The 22411-nt window shown below is 51.2% G+C and overlaps 1 protein-coding gene across 1 annotated transcript in view; it reads right to left on the bottom strand.

Annotated features, from left to right (window-relative positions):
* Positions 1 to 793: 793 nt before the first annotated feature.
* SND1 (staphylococcal nuclease and tudor domain containing 1) overlaps positions 794 to 22411 on the bottom strand; it is a 486203-nt gene continuing 464585 nt past the window's right edge. Inside the window, exons 17-24 of the mRNA XM_053553506.1 lie at positions 17387 to 17575; positions 10616 to 10757; positions 7019 to 7142; positions 6158 to 6227; positions 4920 to 5033; positions 3290 to 3493; positions 1501 to 1545; positions 794 to 1381 (exon numbers count right to left, since the gene is read on the bottom strand). Coding sequence (XP_053409481.1) covers positions 1316 to 1381; positions 1501 to 1545; positions 3290 to 3493; positions 4920 to 5033; positions 6158 to 6227; positions 7019 to 7142; positions 10616 to 10757; positions 17387 to 17575 — 954 coding nt within the window. The 3' untranslated portion in view covers positions 794 to 1315. The remainder of the gene's footprint in view (positions 1382 to 1500; positions 1546 to 3289; positions 3494 to 4919; positions 5034 to 6157; positions 6228 to 7018; positions 7143 to 10615; positions 10758 to 17386; positions 17576 to 22411) is intronic.

The raw sequence follows: 22411 nt of genomic DNA, 5'->3' as shown, positions 1-22411 counted from the left end.
ATGAGGGGCTGGATGCTGGGAACCCCAGGAGTGGCAATCTCTATCTCATACACCTTTCTCTCTCTGCCATTCCCTGCGTACGATAGGCCCCTCACTGCACACCACAGTGGCTGTTTAGGGGCTCTCTCTCTTCCCTTGTGGGCTAGAAGTAATCTGGAAGACTCTGAGATGCAGGGTCAGCTCTACCCTAAGGACCTCTGGGGAGAGCTTATCACATCAGACATGAGCAGGAGCTAAGCTGCGGTAGACAGACCTCTCCTTGCTTGGGACCTAGGTCCCTCTTGGAGAGACCTGTCATCTTAGCCCTCTCTAACAAAGAACAAGGGCTGTGTTCTAACCCACTCTATGCCAGCCACAGCAGGGATTAGGGATATTGCCTCATTTCCCTCACCTGATCCCCTTTTGAATCCTTGCTGGGGCTGTAGCAGGGCCCATCGACGGCAGGCTCAGCAATCCCCTGCCTGGGCCTTTCGTGCCATGCACATGTTCACAGTGGGTGAGTGATACTGGGCACTGGCACTGAGCTGCTCTAATTCTCCAAGATCCTTAAGGACAGCCACTTGCAACGAGTCAAAGACATGCAGCCTTTGCATGATGGCCGTAGTGCCCAGTGGTGCCCACCGGGGTCTAGGAATTACTTGCTTGGGACTCTGAAGAACAGGTTTGCTTTCCCCAGCAGACCAGGTTTTAGGAATGGCTGGACATTTGCATGACTACCTTGAGGGTCAATCAAGTGTCCAGGTCTCCTCCTGGCTGGAACTGCAAAGACCCAGGCTCTGGGCTCTACTATAACCAATAAAGGCTGCAGACAGCATGTACTATTTTATTGGGCCTTGAAAGCTTTAAATACAGAATGGGCTGGCCAGGGGGCACATGTGGCATCTGAGAATGGACATATCAGAGAAATCACATAATCAAGAGTTGGACAGAGAGCTGGGGAAGAAGGGCAGTCTGGGATAGAGGTGGGGGCCAGCTGGCCCGGGTGTTAGGATTACTCTCTCCACTGGGACAAAGTCTTTCATGTTTCTTCCTGATTGAGGACAACTTTTAAAAACCATAACCCCCAAATAAAAATACAAAATCAGCTGGGAGAGACAGTGGACAGCAGTGCCTGTTGTCCCAGAGGATAATGGTCTGCCCCCAGAAAACCCTAGGGTTCCCCTGCCCCTGATGCCACCCTATAAGACATTTCCACAACTGAAGCAAAGCTGGACCCAATCTACACCCCTTCTCTGGGTTTGGAGTTGAAAACACCCTCCCGGCAGAGAAAGAGGTACTGGCATGAGCAGTGCTGGGGGCCAGACTCTTCCCTTCCTTAGCGGCTGTAGCCAAACTCGTCAGCGTCATCAGCTCTGAAGTCTCCATAGCGCCACAGGTTCAGCTGTGAGAGAAAACAGAAGACAACTCTTCAGGGATGCTTCAGGGATGTGAAGCCTGCTGAACTCGGAGGGGCAAGCCCTTTAACTCAGCACCCTGTGGGCTCTCCAGGCAAGGACTCACCCTGGCGCTCTTGGCTGACTCCTGGGCGTTCAGGTATTCTGTGATCTGCAGGGAAGAGAGAGGAAAGGGAGCAGTCAAGATGTGGGGGGAAGAGTCCCCAACTGAGTGGCCAGCATGACCCTGCAGAATGCTTAGGGCAGGTGCACACGACTCCCTACTCAGGCCCCTCCTGTGGAGTCCCAGTTTCCTTAAAGTAAAACCCAAGTGCACAGTCATATTTGTTTCCCTGGTTTTCCCTCAATTCTTTGCTGTTCCATCTGCCCGAATGCTCTTCCCCTTAGGTCCTCCTGCCTACCTATTCCCCATCCTCTGAGTCTATGATAAGTATCTCTTTTTCATGCACCCCATGTAAAATGAAAACCATCCCTCCTACCCCTGATTCCCTTGACTCTGTTTTTTCTCTTTTCCACTGCAGTTATCATCTTCTACTGTGCTATTTACTCATTATATTCATTTTTATTATTTGTTTCCTCATGTTTGAACATAAGCTCTAAGGGGCAGGGATGTTGTCTCTTGCTCACTGATATATGGTAGGCCCTCAATAAATGTTTGCTGGAAGAATAAATAAATGAATGAACACATGTTAGGTGTTTATCTCAGGGACTGGGAAGAAGGAATTTTCTAGATAACCAAAGACATCATGGGCAGTTTTTTATGGGGGACGTTAAGAGCTCCAATTCTATAGGGAAACATAAGTAATCTCATAGGAGCCATTTTGAGAAATTGAGGGTCCCCCAGGGGAGAAGCAGAGGTCAGGCTTCTCCCAAGACACAACAGCATTTCACACTGGCGTCTTGTTTTGAATGAATTGTCACCCAATGTCACTGATCCACAAACCACCAATAAGAAATGTGGGCCTGAGGGGTTGTGGGGAGAGTGGTGCGGAGGGGCTGGGAAGGAAAGCAGCACACACTGAAGACAGAGAGGGAGCAGGGAGCAGGTCTTCACGCCCTGCCTTTCCCACCCCTGACCTCTGAGCTGCAGCCTGCTGCCAGTTCCTGCCTCAAGGCGGTGGCCCTCTCGGATGGTTCCCCAACTCAGCTTGGTTGGGGAGCAGGGCTGGTCTGCAAGGGGCCTTAGCTGTTGCTTGGTAAGAAGGCAGGTGGGACTCAGGTTTGTGAGGTGCGGAGTGCATGGGGCTGCCTAGTATCCAGAGCTGCACAGGCCAAGGTGTTCCACAGGGATTGGCTCACTGACTGTCACCATCAACTCCACAAAGTGGCAAGGCAGAGAGTGCTCTCATTGTACAACCAAGGAGACGTGGGCTTCAGAAGGCTGACTTCTTCGTCTCATCAGTGGTGGAGGCAGGACTAGTGCCCAGCTCCAAGTCCTTTTGGGCTCTTTAGTGCTGCTTCCTAGACAACTCTGGCTCTGGGTGGCACTGGGTGCTAGGAGTTACTTATGGACTTGAAGTTGTATGTTGAAGGGAAGGAAGTGAGACCGGGACAGAAAGACAGGTTTTAACCCTCTTCATACCACCCTTGGCAAAAGCTTCTTAGCCTGTCACCTGGGGGTGTAAGGGAAGGGAAACTTTCCACTCCAGTTTGCAGCTGCAGTCTCAGCCATGCCCATAGCCAATTAATTCGGGATGTAATTAGCTTTTTTATAAAAAAGAAAAATAAACTTTAACAAACCCAAGTCTATTATCTTTCTCCAGCAGGAGCAGCAAGATGGTGGGTTCCCTGCTCTGTGCCTAGACACAGTCCCCAGTCCCTTCATCTGTGAAGGGATGGGGGTGGGGGTGATGGCAGAGGCCTGCCCGGAGTGGGTGGTGCCTCTTATTACATACCACTTTCTGGAACTGTTTCTCCTTGCGCACCTCCACCATGACCAGACCCTCCTTCACCAAGCCCAGCCCCACGTCACCCTTGGAATCTGCAAACTGCAGGGTGACATGGGGGCAGCCAGCACTCAGGTGTTCCACGTTGAGCAGGCACTGAGTGTTCTGGATATCCCGGACCACACTGTCCACAGCATCCGTGCGAGCATCGTCCTGCAGTAGGGACACACCCAGGAGAGCAGATGGAAGATAAAGAACAGCCACTTGGGCCTCAGATCCAGTCCACAGAATTCCAAGAAAGTCTGGCCAGAAGAGGCCTCCAACTCACTCTGCTTTGGATCCTAATGAGGGTAAACAGTCCCTGGACAGGAAAGATCCCCCTTTCCCTCTCATTTCCTTTCCTGCAGCCGGAGCCTATCTGCATATAAACCTATTCTTCTTTCTTACCATCACACTCCACCCACCTGCCTATGTGTCCGAGGAGAAGTGGCTTTTTCCCACTCAAAACTCCCCTACCCTTGGCACCATGGCTCTCTCACCTCCTGCCCCTTGAAGGACCTTGCTCCAGCAAAGTGAGCCATCCTCACAGACTTCCCCTTGAATGTTTTGTGTAACTTGTCCTCAACATTTTTTTTGTTCTTTCTCTCTTGCCCTTTGGCAACTTTGTGAAAAGGTAGGGAGTAGTCAATCATACCAATTCTTACTCAAGTTTTTTTCATTTGCACCCCGTATCTGGTGGCAGTGCCAACCATGCTGTTCACACAGCTCTCACTCCTGGTACCAGGCACCTCCGTAAGGCTAAAGCCTCTAACTGCCTGAGCCCGCTGGGGATGATGTAGGCTGGGTCTCCCCTTCTGGAAGTGGGGATGCCTAGGACCCTGAGCATAGGCTCCTCTCTGTCTGCACGTGCTGCCTCTGGGTTCTCATCCTCAGGTCACGAGACCCCAGTCCTTCCTAAGGCTCTCTTTCTTTACCTATTACGTGGGCCCACATACTCTGGGTCATCTATAATTCTAGATCTCATCTCACTTCCAAATTGAAAACTATAAAGCCACCTGAGGTCCCACAGCCCCAAATTGACTCTTTCTTGTTCCTCTTGGCTAAAAGCAGTGCATGCACATGTAAGAAATCCAGTATCACCTAGTCTTCAATCCAGACTGTTATGAACTGTCTCCCCCCCATTCCTCCCAGTCCTCCCATCCATAGTGCCACTAGGACATATTTGCAGGAACACACTAGACTACATCACACTTCTGCTGAACATCGTGCCACATCCTGTCTGCTTAGGGCACAAAGAATGAACACACAAGGGCAGACAAGCTCATGACACCCAGGCCCTAGCTTCCCCTTCCTTTTCACCTTTTGCCACTGTCCATAAGCCCCCTGGGGTCCAGCTGTGGTGGCCTAGTCTTTTTCCAAACACATCCTGGGCAAAAGGCTTGCCTGTTTCTCATGAACTAACTGTAAGGCTCTAATGTCACCTCTTTGGTGCCACCTCCCCTCAGCTTCCCATCTCTTGAGTCCTATTACTAACACACTATAAACAATTGTTTCCATCTTCTCCTGTCAACCTGTGAGGGCCGCAGCAGTGACTGTCAGTGGACAGTTCCCTTCGGAAGAAGAAAGGGTCTATACTTACATCTTGGGGCACCTGGATGAAGGCAAAGGCATACTCTGTGGCTTGAGCTGGCAGCACCCGAGTGCTGAAGGCAGGTGGCAGGGCACCCAAGCGGGTGGATGGCAAGACCTCTCTCTGCAGAAGAAGCACCAGGTCAACTGCATCATATACTCAACGCCCCCTTGTTCTCACATGACAGCTCTGTGGCCAGGTCTTGGGAATGCTAACTGTGGGCCTCCCCTGTTCACCCTATGACTTGCTTCCACTTCTCCATGTGCACGGGGGAAGCCTTGGGAGAACCTGCCTGGCTGCTGCCTGCAATAGCTGGGGAGCTGTGACTCACGCCCTCTCACCTTCGGACTGCTGCTGGCATACCTGGTGGCTCCCTTGAAAACAATCACAGTGGTAACTGGGCTTTAACTGCTGTTTGCATTTCTTTCCAATGCCTGTTGGTTCTCAGACTACTTTTTCAGAGCTGCTGGCTGGAAGATCACAACAGGACAAGGGTCTCTGCAGTCTCTGGGCCTGCCTATGGTCCTGGCCCAGGTGTGTGGGATCACCCTAGACTGGGTAGGACCTCTTCTATTGTGTACTCCTGGGAGGTAGTTGGGAGCAGGGCTCAGCTCTGAGCTGTCACTAATAGATCCTCAGCTCTAGTACTTGTGGAGGGCATGGGAGGAAAGCAGAGAACCATAGCCACACCTTGGTGCCATCATGTTCCTAAACTACAACTTTCTCTGCTCCTTGCGGCTGCACCTACAGGGAATCTCCAAGGAACTGTCGACAGACTTCCAGGTGCAGCCTGAGAGATTTTTCTCCCAAGGGGTACCAGTCACTCTGTTACCTTGTGACTGTCCCTTCCCTGCCAATCTGGATTTTAGGATGTACCGGGGATTAGCAGATGGAACAACACCTGGCTCAGCATGAACACTAGGAGCTGTGGGGGAGAAAGGGCCTTCACGTGCTGTAGAGGCCCCACAGCCCTTCACAGGGCTGCTGGGCAGAAGAGCAATGGTGCATGTGGCTGGGGACTCACGTGGGCCTGATGTAGGACCTTTTAGTGCTTGTAGCCACTGGCCACAGACACCAGTTTTGCCTGGTTACTCAGGGGACCTGGCCTGTCATGCACACAGCAGAGATGCCCAAATGCTCATCACTGTGTCAGTAAGCTCAGAGGGACCTTCCAGAGATCAAATGATTTGACCTGGGGGCTACTGCTTTTGGCAGCCTCCCACCCTGCCCTGGTTCCCAGCACTCACATTCCCGTAGTCGATGTAGAAGACGTGTACTTTGGCAGGAGATTCGACTTTCTCTACTCGAGCACGGTACCTACAATGGCAGCACGGGGAGAGCTCAAGGGACAGCCCTGAGGGGTCTGGGAACCCAGCTATGGCAGGGCAGAGGGCGCAGCACCTCGCTGTCAAGGCTCATGGGTGTCACAGAGGACAGTTCTGAGACCCCATACAGGCCCAGCCTCAGGCACTGTGGCCACCACCTAATGGAATCAGAGCGTAGCTGGGAGCAGAGAGCATGTGGAGCAGATTAATATGTCCTTGGGGCATAAAGCAACAAGACTAATGACTAGATTGATGTCTGCTGTTTAAACCCAGCACACTAAACAGCAGCTGTAATTAGCCGGCAGATCTGTCTGGGAGGCCACAGCAGGGAACACATCCAAATCACTTCGTCACCCTGGAAAGGCCATAGGCCCTACCCTTGGTACATCACATGTAAGTGACCTTCTTCCAGCTTGTGCTGCTTCTCATGTCCCAGACAGCTGAGGTGGAGGGTCAAGTGGCTGGTCTGGGCTTACTGTGGACCAGCCTCTCCCTCAGCTCCTGTGACATCATTCTTCCCAGAGAGGGTGGGGAGGGTGCTAGAGAAGCCTGGCCAGCCAGCCAGGACTCCCACCCTGGGATTCCCCAGGAGAGAGGAAGGGATGTCACGTCTGTTCTCCAAGGGCTGTTGGACTGCAGGGGGCTCACAAATCAAAGTGCAGGGCCCCAGATGGCTGTGGTCATGAAGGGGGACACCCAAGAGAGCTGGTGGTCACCACCAACACCAACCCAGGGCAAAGCTGACAGCTGAGACTTCCTGCCCTGCTATCCCCCACAGCTTACCATTCTCCATCCACAAATTTGGCAATGCAGAACTCTCCCCGGCGGGGGGCATAGGAGCCCTCGACAGGGGGGTGGCTGGCAATGTCATTACGCATGTTCTCCATCAGCTTCTCCAGCTGGGTGCCTGCCGGAGAGGTAGGGGGCAGTGAGACATGGGTGACCTGCCCTTGGGGCCTCCTCTGGGCCAACCTGGGCAATGAGAAGGATGTGAGATTCTGGAGGGCACTGTGTGGGGAAACCTTTTTGGCCCCATTCAAGAGGCTTATGAGATTTCATGCTGTCTTTAGAAGTGGGACTGGTGACTCGCTGACACATCAGGCTTTAAAGGCACACAGCCTTCCTATCTCAGCTCTCCAGGCTACTGACCAGGCCACAGCAGGAATATGCCTGGGCTTTGAGTAAGGAGGTGAAGCCAAGGAACATGGAACAAGGCTGAGACCAGCCTCCTTCATAGGGAAAAATTACCAGCCCATATCCAGTTCCTACAAGGGCCAGCTAGCTCCTGGCCTGGGAGGCCCAAGTTCTCCTAGGGTGCACAAGGGAGGATGAAGGATGGGCCCCCTACAATATTGGGTAAGGAAAGGACCTCAGAATTGGATCCATAAATGATGGGGGAGGAATTCTGGGAGCAGGGCCTATAGCCTCAAGTTGGCCACTCTGATCCTTGTCACTTTGCATGTGTCACCTCGCAAGTTCTGAGCAGAACTTCTAGCACTGGAAGAGCTAGGCTGGGTTCTGCTTTCTTGGTCCTAACCCAGTGCTTCTCCTTAGCTGGGGTGGGAGTCCCCTTCCCTGCCTTGTCTTTCCCTACTCACCCTGACCTTGGGTCAACTGTCCTGTTTGTCTGCTAGTTTTTGTCTTTTTTGGCAACTCCTGAGGCCTTCTCAGTTTCCCTTCTGCTATGCCCTCTCCCTCTTACTTCCACCCTACTTTGTAGCTCAGCCTCACACGTTTTTGCCTCTTTTCCTCTCAGAGGTGAGGGTGACTATGGCTGTGGGGTTTATCTTCAGGGCCCAAGGCTATGCTGTAACAGGTGTATGATGCAAGTTTATTGTAGTTACACTTCCACAGTCAGCCTTATAAGTTCACTGCCATTACACTGTGAGCTCTTTTAGAGCACAGACCATTGGTCACTTGTTTCTGTTTACTCGTACAAGGCCTAGCGGAATCTCCAATGCGTGCAGGGTACTTAATAATTCAACTGTATGGAAAATAAATTCAGCATATGCGTGCTAGGATATGTGTCTACTATCAGGCTGCTGCATGGGCCACTGGGCAGTTACACAACCTGGTTTCAGGACAGGGACTGTCCATTTCCCCACCATTGGCAATGCTTCGACAACTCTCCTTAGCAAGTGCTCTTTGCTCACAGACAGTAAAATTCCAGGGACTAAGAAGAAACCTCGATACAGACAGGTTTCTCTATTACTTAGTTGACTTTTATTTTTCTGCTCCAAGGCAACAAAGTTAAGAGTTTGTCTACTACAAACAGGCAAAGTCCTCTGGGAGGTCCTTACGCAGAGCCTGGATGGTCATTTGCAGCAAATGGCAGTGCTTTTGTCAGATCCTTCCTGAAGACAGGCTTTAATTGAGAGAAGGGGCACTGGCAAGATGATGTCCCCCTAGGGGAGATAAAAGGTTTCTGAAGACAGAGGCTGTGGATTCCAATGTTTATTTTTTTTTATTTTTATTTTTTTTGTAGAGACAGAGTCTCACTATACCGCCCTCGGGTAGAGTGCCGTGGCGTCACACAGCTCACAGCAACCTCCAACTCTTGGGCTTACGCAATTCTCCTGCCTCAGCCTCCCGAGCAGCTGGGACTACAGGCGCCCGCCACAACGCCCGGCTATTTTTTTTTTTGTTGCAGTTTGGCCGGGGCTGGGTTTGAACCCGCCACCCTCGGCATATGGGGCCGGTGCCCTACTCACCAATGTTTATTTTTATGGATTTTATGGAGCCACCTGAGGGCAGGGGCCTCTCTGGAGCCTACCACAACTCCCCACGAGGCTTGCCATGAAGTGCCCTCTTCCCTTCTCTTCCAACATTCTAAGAACATACTGTTTTCTCTAGTTCTCTTTCTTTCCTTATTTTCTGCCTTAGGTATCACTCACTTCAGTGTCCTGGCTTCCTAGAGCTGCCAGAGATTCCCAGGTGGGGTACAGGGCCGACACATGAACCCTTATACCCTTAGGTTTATGCAAATCCCGAACAGGGCCCAGTGCCCAGAGGAGCCTGCCTGGGAATCATTGCACCCTTTTTTCTTTCATTTTTTAAAATTTTAGATTAATATGAAGGTACAAAGAATTAGGTTACAATGTTTGTTTGTTAGATAAGATCCTGTTGTAGCTATGTCCCATCCCCAGAAGGTGTATTGCACCAATTTCACCCAACCTCTCAGAGGGCCTTTCTAGCTGGCTCCTCTGCTCAACCTCAACCACTACTGCAGGACTCCTCCCTGTCACACAACCCAGACCTGGAGGCTCCGGCCACCCCGAACCCCCCACCTCTTCATTTCCAAGCCAATTGCTTGTCTAGCTCTCACCAAGATGCCACTGGTGCATGACCTCAGGAGAACCTAATTTTGACGGCTCATCAGTCCCTTCCCTACCCCTCCCTGCATTTTTCTTTCCCAAGCATGGCCAGCTCAAGGCCAGGAATGGTCAAGTTTTTCCGGGTGAAATGACTCTGCCACACAAACAGCAGGCTAGGAAATATCATTAGAAGGGAAGTGGCTGAGACAAGGCTGTTGGCAGTCTGGAGTGGGCCTGACGTGGGGCTGCGGAGGTCAGATGGAGATGCATCCTGGCATCTGTGGAGCTGTCCTGAGTGCTGGTGACACCTTCAGCCTCCTCTGCTGGGATTGGGCTCCTTGGACCCAGAGGTGGCTTTAGAGCTTTTTCTGGTGCTTTCAACTAAATCATTTCCCTGCACGGGGTGGAAAGAGCATGCGGGTGGAGGCAGGAAGTTGGGCCAGCTGCTGCCAAAAAGCCCTCCTGTCCTCTGGTCTCCAGAAGCCTCTGCCTAGGAGACCCTGGCCACAGTGCACAGCACTCGAGGAGAGGGTCCTTCAGAAAGACTGCCCAGGGATGACTTCCTGTTTCCATGGAAACCAACTACCACTCGGGGCTATGTTAACCTCTAGAGAAGGAGAAACCCCAGCAGATACAAGTCCAGCTCCCTCCTTCCCAAGGAAGTGGAGGGAGAGGGGCTGAGCCAGGTCCAGCTAGTGCTTCCTGACGGACTCTGGGGGCTACAGCTCCTTATGCCCAGCCCAGCTGAGGATGCATGGGGGAAAACCGTTACGTAAGAGTCTCAGCACCACCCAGGCAAAATCTGTTGCCTCATGGATCCTCAGGACCTGCTCAGCCTTACCCATGACTGACTGAGTCCATTGCACATGTGGGCTCATGACATGACTCTTGGGCCCAGGGAACAGTGTGACAGGCCTGGGAGTGGGCGGCACCAGCATACACTCTTCAGGGCAGGCTACTAGGAGTAGTACACTAGGCCGTGCTCCTTCTTTCTCCCCCCACGCCCTGCCGAGCAAAGCTACCCCCTCAGGTGAGGGGCACTGAGCCAGTAGCCCCTAGCACTCACCGGTCTCCACATCCTGCACGTAGAAGTGCAGGTCATCAGTGATCTCGGTCACGAACACTGGCTTGTAGCTGGCTGACCGCTCCTTCTCCTCCAGCACAGGCGTCACCTCCTCTACTGGCTGCTCCTCATAATGGGCCCAGACCTAGATGTCCAGTCAGCAGAGGAGAGGCGAGACCAGGAAGTAAAGTCAAAAAGGACACTGGGATAGAGGCTTTGGGCAAATGGGGTTACCCCAGATGAGTGTGTGTGTGTGTGGGTCACTGCCAGGCACCTGAATCACACTGGGCTGAGCTCGAGGTCCTGGTGCCTCTGAGCAGGATGGCAGGCTCTCTAAAGTTCTTCTCATCCAGAGACTTAAAATTCCAGAAGGCATCAGAAATAACTACGGAGATTATTAAAAATACATGTCCCGGGGCGGCGCCTGTGGCTCAGTCGGTAAGGAGCCGGCCCCATATACCGAGGGTGGCGGGTTCAAACCCAGCCCCGGCTGAACTGCAACCAAAAAATAGCCAGGCGTTGTGGCGGGCGCCTGTAGTCCCAGCTACTCGGGCGGCTGAGGCAAGAGAATGGCTTAAGCCCAGGAGTTGGAGGTTGCTGTGAGCTGTGTGATGCCATGGCATTCTACCGAGGGCCATAAAGTGAGACTCTGTCTCTACCAAAAAAAAAAAAATACATGTCCCCAGGTCCCACCTTAGGCCTACCAAATTATAATCCAAGGGTCCCAGAGAGTGAAACAAGCAAAACCAGACTCTGAGTTGGTGCTCATGCATACGTGAGTGAAGACCAATTGCTATCTATGGCTTGGGGGTCTCCACTCTGCTACGTCTCTTCCCCCATGGCACTCTGCAGGGCTTACTCTGAACTCTCTAGGCCCGCTCACCCACTCAGCCACCAGCACTCCTCAGGCAGTCCAAGTGACGGCCCTGGGCTGTGGTGGGCTGGGCACTGTGCAAGATGTGTCTCTGCAGCAACTTTTCTTTTCTCCATCCTCCTCACCTCCAGCAGGTTGCTCTGACCTCAGCACAAAAGCTGAGCCATCCCCTTCCTACCTCCCTTCCTCAAGCCCTGCACTGTCAGGGCTATAGTGGCTCAGAAGTTGATTTGACGTGACAATGAGTCAAGTCCAATTCTGCAGCCAGGAGATTATCCAAGTAGTGACGCCTGTCAGAGCAGGAGAGGGAGATAGCTTTCTGGCTGAGCAGCAGGAAGGGGTTGAGGGAGCAGTGGAGTACAGAATTAGACCACACATGGGGTCCCACAGACACATGCCCCTGGTAATAGGGATGATAAAAGTATTTGCCCCAAACTTATCTGCTTACTAGATAGCCAGGTGTTATTCTAAACATTCTCCAAATATTAATACATTTCTCCCAACAGCCCTTTGAATAGGTATTGACATTACCCTTGTTTTACAAAGGGGAAACTGAGGTACACAGGCTTGCAGCTAGAAGTAGTGAAACCATAATCCAAACCCTGGCAGCCTACTCTAGAGCTCTGGTGGGACATTTTGGCATTGGCTGGGCGTCTTGGAAATAAAGGCAGGGCTGAGCAGCAGGAAGAGCTGTGGAGAGTAGATGTTGCCTTGTGTCCTTACAGTCTCTGAATTTGCTGTTTTGACTCTGGTCAAACTAACTACCTCCTCTGGGTTTCTTCTTCCCTTGAAATTAGGTAGTTTATTTGCTCACCCAATCACTAAGATGAGACCTTTTGGGTGATACGTAGATTCTGGGGCCTCAGGAAGCAGCTGAGGGGCAGGAATGCTGGAATTCTGGAACCACCTGACTCACACATCAGCACCCATAATTCTGCATTTAACACAATGCAAGTGTGTTCTTCCACTAGAAGGTATGGCTGCTGGGGAGTGGCTGAGACATCGCCTAGGCCCAAGCTTTCTGCCATCCTGAGCAGAGCAGTACCTTCTTAGGCTGTGCTTGTCGGCACCTGGTCAGATGCTGGTCAGGGCTTCTACCCAAACAGCTCCTGAACTCCTCTCAGCTTCTAGGCTCCAGACACCCCAATATCTGTAACCCACAGCTCTGCCCCTAGTCAGAAGAGAGACTCTCAGCCTAATTCCTCAAGGGCCCAGCTGCCAATATGGGAAAAGTGGGGTCTGTAGCTCGCAGACTTCCCTGTAAAAGGGACTTGGGAGAGAGCCACAATGTTCCACCTCCAAGGCCTACGTCCTGATGAGGCTGAGGCTTTGCCAGTCATTCTTATCAACATCTGGTACCTAGGCTACAGCTCTGAGGCCCAATGGGACACACTGCCTCTGGGAGGTAAGACTGTCAACCCTATCTTACGTGAGCTGGAGCTGAGCCCTTCATACCTGCTGCCCCTTTCTCCCCATAGCACCCATCTCTGCAGTACTGCCTCTCTCAGCACTCTGCGCTCTCCAGACCAAGAAGTCGGCCCTTCCCTCGACCCCTCCTGCTCTTCCTCTAGCTCCTTCCCTTCCCAGCACTCAGATGGTTAAAGGGACAGCGTGCCCTGCCCTGGTTCCAGATTGAGCTCTGAGCCTGGGAGCAGTTCAGGGCTCCTGTCCTAACCCTGCCCTGCACCCCTTCGCTGTGGGGAAGGCGGCTCCTCAGCTGTGTTGATGAACTGGGAACAGACTGACAGGCCGAGAGCAGAAACCACTAATGACTCCTCAAGTGAAAATGCCTTAGGCGACATCATCAGGTTTCCTCCTTGGGGAAGAGTGAAGCTTCCTTCCCTGGCAGGCTCAGGTGGACAGCAAGCATGAGGTCATGGAGGATGTAAACAAAGGCCTCAGGGATGACCCTTTGCCCCCAGCAATGGGCCCTATTACAAGGTCCCACAGCTCAAGTCGGGGTAGAAGGGGGAAGTACATACTGCCACCTGACTTGAGAAGACAACATATCTCCACACAAAGTGTGGCTGGCTCCTGAGGTTGCCAAGAAGCACCCAAAGGGTATTAAGACAATGCTGAACTTGGCCCTTTGGACAGTGGAACCATGAAGGCCCCTCTTCCCTTCAGGATGGAGGTGACTAGCTGCCCTCTGGGACTTGGCCTGCGCCAGGGGCATGCTGCTAAATGCAGCCTGGACAGGTGACTTCTTGGTGGGAAAGAGTCACTCAGCTGGGCACGGCTTTGCTCCCCATGTCCCACTCTTAAAACAGGGTGCATTTTGCTCATGTTGACTTACACTGCCCTTTGGCAGAGCTGGTGTAGAGAGGAGACACATATGTTGAAAAGATACCTGCCACACAAGTGCCACCTTTCCACAGCCATTCTAGCCCTTCTACAGCTCAGATCCCTGACAAGGAGCTTTCTTCTGGGAAGCCCCATGGAAGGTGTTCTGTTTTTTTTTTTTTCAGAGACAGAGTCTCATTTTGCACTCACTGGTCCTTGGTAGAGTGCTATGACGTCACAGCTCACAGCAACCTCCAGCTCTTGGGCTTAGGCGATTCTCTTGCCTCAGCCTCCCAAGTAGCTGGGACTATAGGTACCTGCCACAATGCCCGGCTATTTTTTTGTTACAGTTTGGCCGGGACTGGGTTCAAACCCACCACCCTTGGTATATGGGGCCAGCGCCCTACTCACTGAGCCACAGGCGCCACCCATGGAAGGTGTTCTTTTTCCTGTAACTTTGGGGGAAGTGAGGAAAGAACTCTGACCAAAAGAACAGTGACTGTGCACACAGGTAAGTAAAGTTAGTGCTGATGGCCCTACCCCTAGACTCTTGGCCTGTGGACAAGCTGGGAAGAGGACAGGGATCCTACACCTGTGAATTCTCTGGGCATTTGGCAGAGCAAACTTGAGCCTGACTGAAGTAGCAGGGTCCAGGGATGCTGGACAACCGGCCCATGGAGATCTGCTCCAGTTCTTGGACCACTCTGAGCTGCATCACTGGGGAAGAGTCTGTCCTAACTCTATGACTGATGGCAGGGTGTGGTCAGGTTGAGGAATAGTGTCTTTTCTGTTGTAAGACTGGGGCCAGGACAGAGTTCTGCCCTGAGGCAGGGCACTGCTAGCACCCCTCCATGACCTTGGCTATAGACCAAGATCAAGAATGGATGAGGCAAGTACTTCCCTCCTCTGATTGCTACAGGCTTCTTCCATATACGTTCCTGCCTTGGTCAGGTCCCTTCCATGCTCTGGGGCTCCTTGTGGTCCCCTGTTACTGCAGCTGCTAAAATGGAAGGAGCCTACTATGCTAGCCACGAGCAAGCCCAGTTCTAGAGTGGAGGCTGTCTCTCCTTTGGTCCTCTCCTTGCCCTGGCCTTTTCTTTTCCTTGTACTTCCTCATCAGGGAGCCCCAGGTCCCCTTCTGGCAGGACAAGCGGAATGTGGACCGAGGATCCACTGGTTGGAATCTTTCCTTTTAAAATCCTGTTTAATATCACTGCTCACAAGCCTCCAGGGGTGGGGCTGGCACAGGGCTAGGATACCAGGCTTTAAGCCTGTAGCAAGGAAGCCAAGTTCAATAAAAACCAATCAATGGTCAGTCCAGCTCTGTCCAGGTCCCTGCTGGGCCAAATGAAGGGGTGGGGTTAGGAGGGAGGGGATAGGTGTTTGCCATCTGCAGCTCCTTCTTTGGTTCTTGGGTCTGCCCAGGAGTTGGGGGGTACCCTCCTATATAGGAAGGGGAGGGCCCTACCTGCCTTCACTGAGAGAGTCCACAGAGTACAGGGAGGAATTAAATCCAGCAGGGAGGCAGCTAAGTCCTTGTAGGTGGGAAACCAGCATTGTCAGGTTCTCCCAGAAAGACACATTCACAAATGCATGCACACATAATCACATTCTCTAAAGACTTCTGCACACTTCTGGTCTCACAGAATCTCTCAGCATTTCCTTTCCTTGGTTTAGCTAGCAGACAGAAACATTTATGCATCCCAATGCTAACATCATCTCTAAACCCCAGTGTCTTGACAGGTAAGGCAGCCCTCACTGGGATCACAAGCGAGTACACTCAGGTTACTGTCCCAAGCTGGCCACCAAATGCTCTCATCTGTGTCTAGCCAACTCTGAAGGCTGTTACAAAGTCTGCCACTGGGAAACAGCCCCACCAGGACTAGGAAAGCCAGCTTAGGCTCCTCAGGATCCTTGGAGAGAATAGGGATTTTCAGAAGAGGGACCCAGGAGGCAGCAGGCCCAGCACTGAGGGTTGTGCACTGCATTTTAATTGAACTGGAATAAAAACACGCAGCCCATGCAAGTAATTAATCACTGGTAATTACTCCTTAGCATCATCAAGTGGCACCAGCAAAATGTTGACTTGGGCTCTTCCAGCAAACCTAGTAAATAATGATGCCCAGTTCAGCACAGTACCTGGCAAGGAACCTGCCTCTTGATCTTGGGCCACATTCCCCTCCCTGCCATACCCTGGGTCCCTCTGGGGTTTCTACTCTGGGGGCGGAGATGTCTTGGCTCTAAGGGGCAGCCATGAGGCTTACTTGTGAGGAGCCAGGAAGCAGGGCCAGGGGCAAAGATGCTTTCAGAATTTGGGCCTTATGCTCTGTGCTTGCTACTCTGACCCCTAGCTGCTAACTCTTCTGTGAAGATTAAGCCCTTTGAATAGAAGGGTCCCAGTACTGCCTCTTTTCTGTCTCCCTGCTGTAGGCAGAGGACATGGGGGTGGCAGTCTTAAGATCAGCTGTCAAAGCAGGAAATCCAGGAGGAAGCTGTGTGACTCCTTTCCTGTAGGAGCCAAGGCTGCCTGCTTTCCCCATTGTTCTGGGAAGACAGGGTTTAATGTCAGCAGGAGGTGGAAACCTCCTCTGAAGCTTCATGGGGGCTGCTTCCTCAAGGGCCATAGATAGTCACTTTCTACTTGTCTTAGCTTTTTGGTCCCCCTCTCCCTGGAGTCCTTCTACTTCCATTATCCTGCTACCACCAAAGGGCTGGTTGTCTGCCCTAATCCAGAGGATGGGAAGAGAGGCCCTGAGTGAAGAGGTTGCTGCTCTGGGCTGAAGGAGCTTTTGGGGCCCCAAACCCCCCGCTCTTTTAGGCAGGTGTCTGGGATTTGGCTCTGGGAAGTGAGTTTTGAGCCAGACGGCTGCTCCATAGGGAAGGAAACATTTATTCCTGGAACAATTTATTGCTCAGCACGGCTGTCCCAAGAAATCCTCCTCAAGCCCAGAGAAGCCCTGACAAATTGGTGGCCAACTGATTTATCCCCATTATCAGGGCTGGGCTGTAAGTCAACAGTGACAGGCTGAGTGCAGTGGGTGCTGAGCCTGGCTACCATCACCAAACCACTGTGTTCCTTAATTGCAAATTGGTTTCCAAAAGCTGCTTTCTGACCCACCCTCCTTGTCTCTTCAATGCAGTGTCTGCAGAGACCAGTGGGCCATCCATCTGCTGCCCTAACAGCTATGCGCGTCTCCTGGGGCCATCTGCCCACCTGGGCAAAGCAAAGGAGATGCCTCTGAACTGATGCAGAGGGGTCAGGGCTGGGAAAGAGGGACATCCCCGGCATTTCTCCCATGGCTCCAAGGTCACCTTCTAGACATCTTTCTGCCCTAGGTACAGCTGAGCGGGCCTGGGGATCTCTCGTGATCTTCCAGGTTGGCAGCCCAAGTCCAACACAAGTCTGCGACAGGCTCTGGCCAAGGACATGTAAACTGGCAGCCTCTTCCTTAGTGTGTATGGCTCCTTGGTGTGGGTCTGAGATCAACACCTTCATAGGCCACTCACAGAAGGGATAACAGAACCATTTCCACCTGTTCTCTGGAGACAGCGAGTGACTGTGGGGGTGGGAGGGAAGTGAGAGAGAGGGAGAACATGCCTGGGCTGTGACACTCTACCTTCTCTTTCTTCTGCTTTGCGGTCTCCTCAGCAGACAGTAGGGACTTGTAGTAGGAGCTGCGCTCGGCGGTGAAGTGGACCTTGGAGAGCGCATGCTCGACCAGCAGGACGGACAAGTTGGTGCCATCGATGTGCAGCCAGCCGATGAAGTTGCCAGCCTTGTCCATGCTCTCCACCTCTACCTCCACCTGGGACAGAGAGACATGTGTCAGTCCACAGGGGCCAGGCCTGGGTGTGCAGGAGCTGAGTCCACAGAGAGGAGAGTGGTGCTGTGGCCTTGGGCAGCTGCAGCCATACCTGCTCCATGTGGCAGCTAGTGAGGAAAGCAGAAGAGCAGCAGCCTGTTGGGATCCCTCTTAGAATGCTTCACACTGGGCGGTGCCTGTGGCTCAGTGAGTAGGGTGCTGGCCTCATACACTGAGGGGGGCGGGTTCGAACCCAGCCCAGGCCAAACTGCAACAAAAAATAGCTGGGCGTTGTGGCAGGCACCTGTGGTCCCAGCTACTCAGGAGGCTGAGGCAAGAGAATCGCCTAAGCCCAAGAGCTGGAAGTTGCTGTGAGCTGTGATGCCACAGCACTCTACCAGGGCGACAAAGTGAAACTGTCTCAAAAAAAAAGCTTCACACTTCAGTTCTGTAAAATGGGTCTGAGTGTATAGCCACTCATACTCATATCCAGAATCACCTTTGACAGACATATCACTGATGAAGCAAGCTCCACACTCCCTTCCTCCCAGTGACAGCTTCTGGGGGCAAGCGTGACTCTCCTTAGCCTGTGTGTATGTGTATGTGCACACACTTGGGGATTAGGAGCTCCAGCACCCACCCCCAGCTCTGCACTAGGAAGACAGGCCCTTAGGGAGCAAGGCAATCCCTGGGGAGAGGGAGACCACTTTTCCCAGCAGAAATGAGTGGATTCATGTTTAATGAAGATAATTAAAGTGGCTGCATGAAAGCCAGGAGAGGACAGGTGAGGCAGAAAGATGTGGCAGGAAGGGCATTAACACACAGGGCAGTTAGGGCCAACCCCAGCAGAAGGAGCAACCAGAGGGTGTGGTCACTGCCAGAAGCCCATCCCTGGGGCCATAGGCTGTGGCTGAACCCCTAAACTTTCAGGAATCTCCACAAGGCTCAAGAGATCTCTGGGCCTTCTCCACTGAGGGCCTCATTGCAGTATATCACACCCTAGACCTGGCAATGACTGTGCCTTAAAAAAGGCAGCCTCAGGGTCATGGTCCTCCTGGTGGTTCATCTCCCACCCCATGAAGGCAACAGCCCAGGGTAAATTCCTTCTTTGATACCCTCCGGACCTCCTTCCTCTTCTACTTAAGGGGCCTATAAAAGTCTTTGCTGCCAAATGTAAAAACTGGTATTAATTTAAACAGCTTCAAGCTTGATTAAGCAATAAAATGAATGTCTAAATACTGGGAATTCTTGAAGTCTGGGCTGGAACTAGTGGTAGAGAGTTAGAAGGGATGAATTGGGGAGCAAGAGACATTGAGTGACATGGCTCCCCAGAAGGACACAGAGGAGGCCTGGGTATGCAGAGAGACAGTAGCAAGGAGGAAAAGAAGGGGTCAGGCCAGGGAGACAGGACTCTCACTGCCTCCCATTCTTGAACACCTTCCAACTTAACGCCCATAATTAATCCATTCAGAGGAATGCAAGTTCAACAATGCCTGAAGTTGGAGTGTGGAACAGAAGGGGATATGTTAAGTCTATTAGGGTTAGAGAGACCAAGTCCATTGTGTTGATCTTGGAGGTGGCATGGACAAAGTAAGTGCAGCTGGTGAAAGGCAGAGCTGAGACCAGAATCCAGGTTTCCCACTGCCTCCTGGCAGAAGAGATTGTCCCCTCACATCCTACTCCATGTCCACAGCCTTCTGTTTCAGGTGTAGCCCTTTCTTCAGTCAGCCATACCTCTGCCCCCACTTACTCTCTTCTCACTGGGGTAATACCTGCTTTCTCCACTATCCAGGACTATGGGACCTTTCAGCTCATGAGCAGAGTCCGGTGGAAGTACCGGGACACAGCGTGCTTCCAGGCTCTCTGCTGGGCTGGGCCAACCTGGTGCCTGTACCACACTGCTGAGGGGCAGAAGCAGGAAGAAACTGTTAAAACAGACTTCTCCTTTTCCTTCCTCTAATTCTGGCCATTAACTCAATTAACTGAAAGACCTATCTATGTTTGTGTGAGAGAGGAGCAGGTGGACAAAATCTGAGTCTACTCAGATTTCAGCACCTGTGATCTACTTTGCAAATGCCTCGAGTGCTGGAGCAAAGGGGAAGCTTGGCCAGTGGAAGATTGGGCACTCGGTACTGGGGTGGGATAGGGATGGGGAAAAGGCGGTCAGACCTGGGGATGAGGTGGATGAGAACTGCGATGGGTAAAAGGACACACAGGAAGATCATCTCTTGTTTGTTTTAATTTGCCAAACTTTAACAAAAATGCTAAAGTTAAACAGCAGCAGGTTCCAGAAGAATTCTAGGGAAGCAGGAAAAAACAGAGAGGCTGTCTGCTTGTGTTGAGGGCTCATGAGACATATGCCTAACTAAAAGCAAATGAGGCTGGGACAGTTTCCAGCCAACACTGAACCCAGACCCAAGGCAGTTTTCCCATTCCCTAACCTCTTGTCTCCCACAGACTTAGTAGCCATGTGTCCTTTCCCTAAAACCAAAGATGGCTTCCTTGCTTGGACACAAAGCCTCTCTCCAGGCCTGGTAGCCTCCCAGCTTGTGGTGGGTCAGTGTGGCTGCTGGGATAGATGCAAGAACTTCAGAGACAGGCTGCAGAGGCAGCCAGGCTGGCACAGCTGTGCTCAACCTATAAGGTGCCCATGCTTAAACCTCACTCTCACAGCAAACCCCAAATTCATATAACCTCACTCTCACGGCAACCCCCAAATTCACACATGGCTCTCTTCTGAAGCTAGAATCAGATGCTTGCCTCTCCTCTCTCTAGGACTCACATTAGACAGACGAGCAGGCATACATTGGGCCAACATCGCCAGGGAGCCATCAGGCTCTCCTGGGCAGGTGAGACTGACTTCACACTTAACCAGCCTCTCACGGCAATCAATACGCTAACTTGAGCTTGACAAGTCTCTAGGCCCAGCCAGCCACAGAGGAGAGAAATTTCCAGCCTTGGGCACTGTGCTGCCATTGAATCTGTCTCCATTTCAGTTGTAGAGAGAGATAAAGCTGTCACTCATGGGACTCTGATCCCCTTTTATTACAGTGCCACAGTCACAGTAATTTCTCAATCAAACAAAGGCAATCAGAAGAAGGTGGGTTGGACTCCTGTTCCTGCTGGGTTCTCTCTAACCCAACCCTGTGTTGTGTCTGCTCTTCTGGACATGCCTCACCCTGGATGGCTGCATGGATTTACTATGACTTTTCTCTAGCCCTAGGAGAATCATGGGAGTTGCAAGCAGTGGGGTAAGCAAGGAGCTCCAAGGTGGTTGGTATGTATGTTCATCCTTCATCATGTTCTCCTTTATACTGACTGCCAGTAACTTGTGGGTTAATTATAACATTATGTGGTTCCATGTCTGTACAAATGTTATTTCTTTTTTTTTTTTTAATTGTTGGGGATTCATTGAGGGTACAATAAGCCAGGTTACACTGATTGCATTTGTTAGGTAAAGTCCCTCTTGCAATCATGTCTTGCCCCCAGAAGGTGTGGCACGCACCAAGGCCCCGCCCCGACTCAAATTTCTCTTCCATTTTCTCTCAGTGAAAACTTATGATGCTTTTGGTATATGCTATAGATTTTTGTTATGTTGTATTTCCATTTTCATTTAAGACAATTTAATTATTTTTAATTTTTTAATTTTTTTGAGACAGAGTCTCAAGCTGTCACCCTGGGTAGAGTGCCATGGCGTCATAGCTCACAGCAGCCTCAAACTCTCAGGCTTAAGCAATTCTCTTGCCTCAGCCTCCCAAGTAGCTGGGACATATAGGCGCCTACCACAACACCCAGCTATTTTTTGTTGCAGTTGCCATTGTTGTTTGGCAGGCTGGGGCTGGATTAGAACCTGCCAGCTCTGGTGTATGTGGCTGGGGCCCTAGCCGCTTGAGCTACAGGCACCGAGCCTAAGATATTCTAAAATTTCTTTATTAACCAACTGATCATTCAGCAGCACACTGTTTAACTTCTGTGTTTGTGCAGAAACTGCGGGTCATGATGTTAAGTAAAATAAGCCAAGCACAGAAAGACAAATATTGTATGTTCTCACTCATATGCAGGAGTTTAAAAAACTGGATCTCATGAAGACAGGGAATAGTGGTTGCCAGAGGCTAGGGAGGGAAGGAGGGAAGAGAAATGAAGAGAGATTGATCAATGGATACAAATATTAATGGGTACAAACTTACTTAGATAGAAGACGTAAGACCTGGTGTTCCACAGATCAGTAGAGTGATTATAGTTAACATTAACTGATTATAAATTTTAAAATAGCAAGAAAAGAATAATCTAAATATTCCTAGTATAAAGAAAATAGGGATCAGTGCCCATGCTCAGTCGTTAGGGCGCCAGCCACATACACCGAGGTTGGCAAGTTTGAGCCTGGCCTGGGCCTGCTAAACAATAATGACAACTACAAAAAAAAAAAAAAAATTAGCCAGGCATTGTGGTGGGTGCCTATAGTCCCAGCTACTTAGGAGGCTAAGGCAAGAGAATTGCTTAAGCCCAAGAGTTAGAGGTTGCTGTGAGCTCTGATGCCACAGCACTCTACCAAGGGCAACATAGTGAGACTCTGTCTCTAAAAAAAAAAAAAGAAAAAGAAAATAGAAATATTTAAGGTGAAGGAAATCTCAGTTATCTTGATTATATAAATGTATCAAATTGTCACACGTACCCTGAAAATGAATGTGTATATAATAGGTATCAATGCAAAATATATATATACTCACACAGATACAGATATATATACACTCTAGTTATGGTCTATAAAGTGATCGCAAACACTAAATTAGCAAATACTGAACCACTGCTCCTAGAGGAAATACAGGGTTTGAGTTACTG

Source organism: Nycticebus coucang, chromosome 11, assembly GCF_027406575.1.
Source record: "Nycticebus coucang isolate mNycCou1 chromosome 11, mNycCou1.pri, whole genome shotgun sequence".
NCBI lineage: Eukaryota > Metazoa > Chordata > Mammalia > Primates > Lorisidae > Nycticebus > Nycticebus coucang.
The sequence above is the reverse complement of the archived record's forward strand: the minus strand, read 5'-3'. Positions and strand labels throughout refer to the sequence as shown.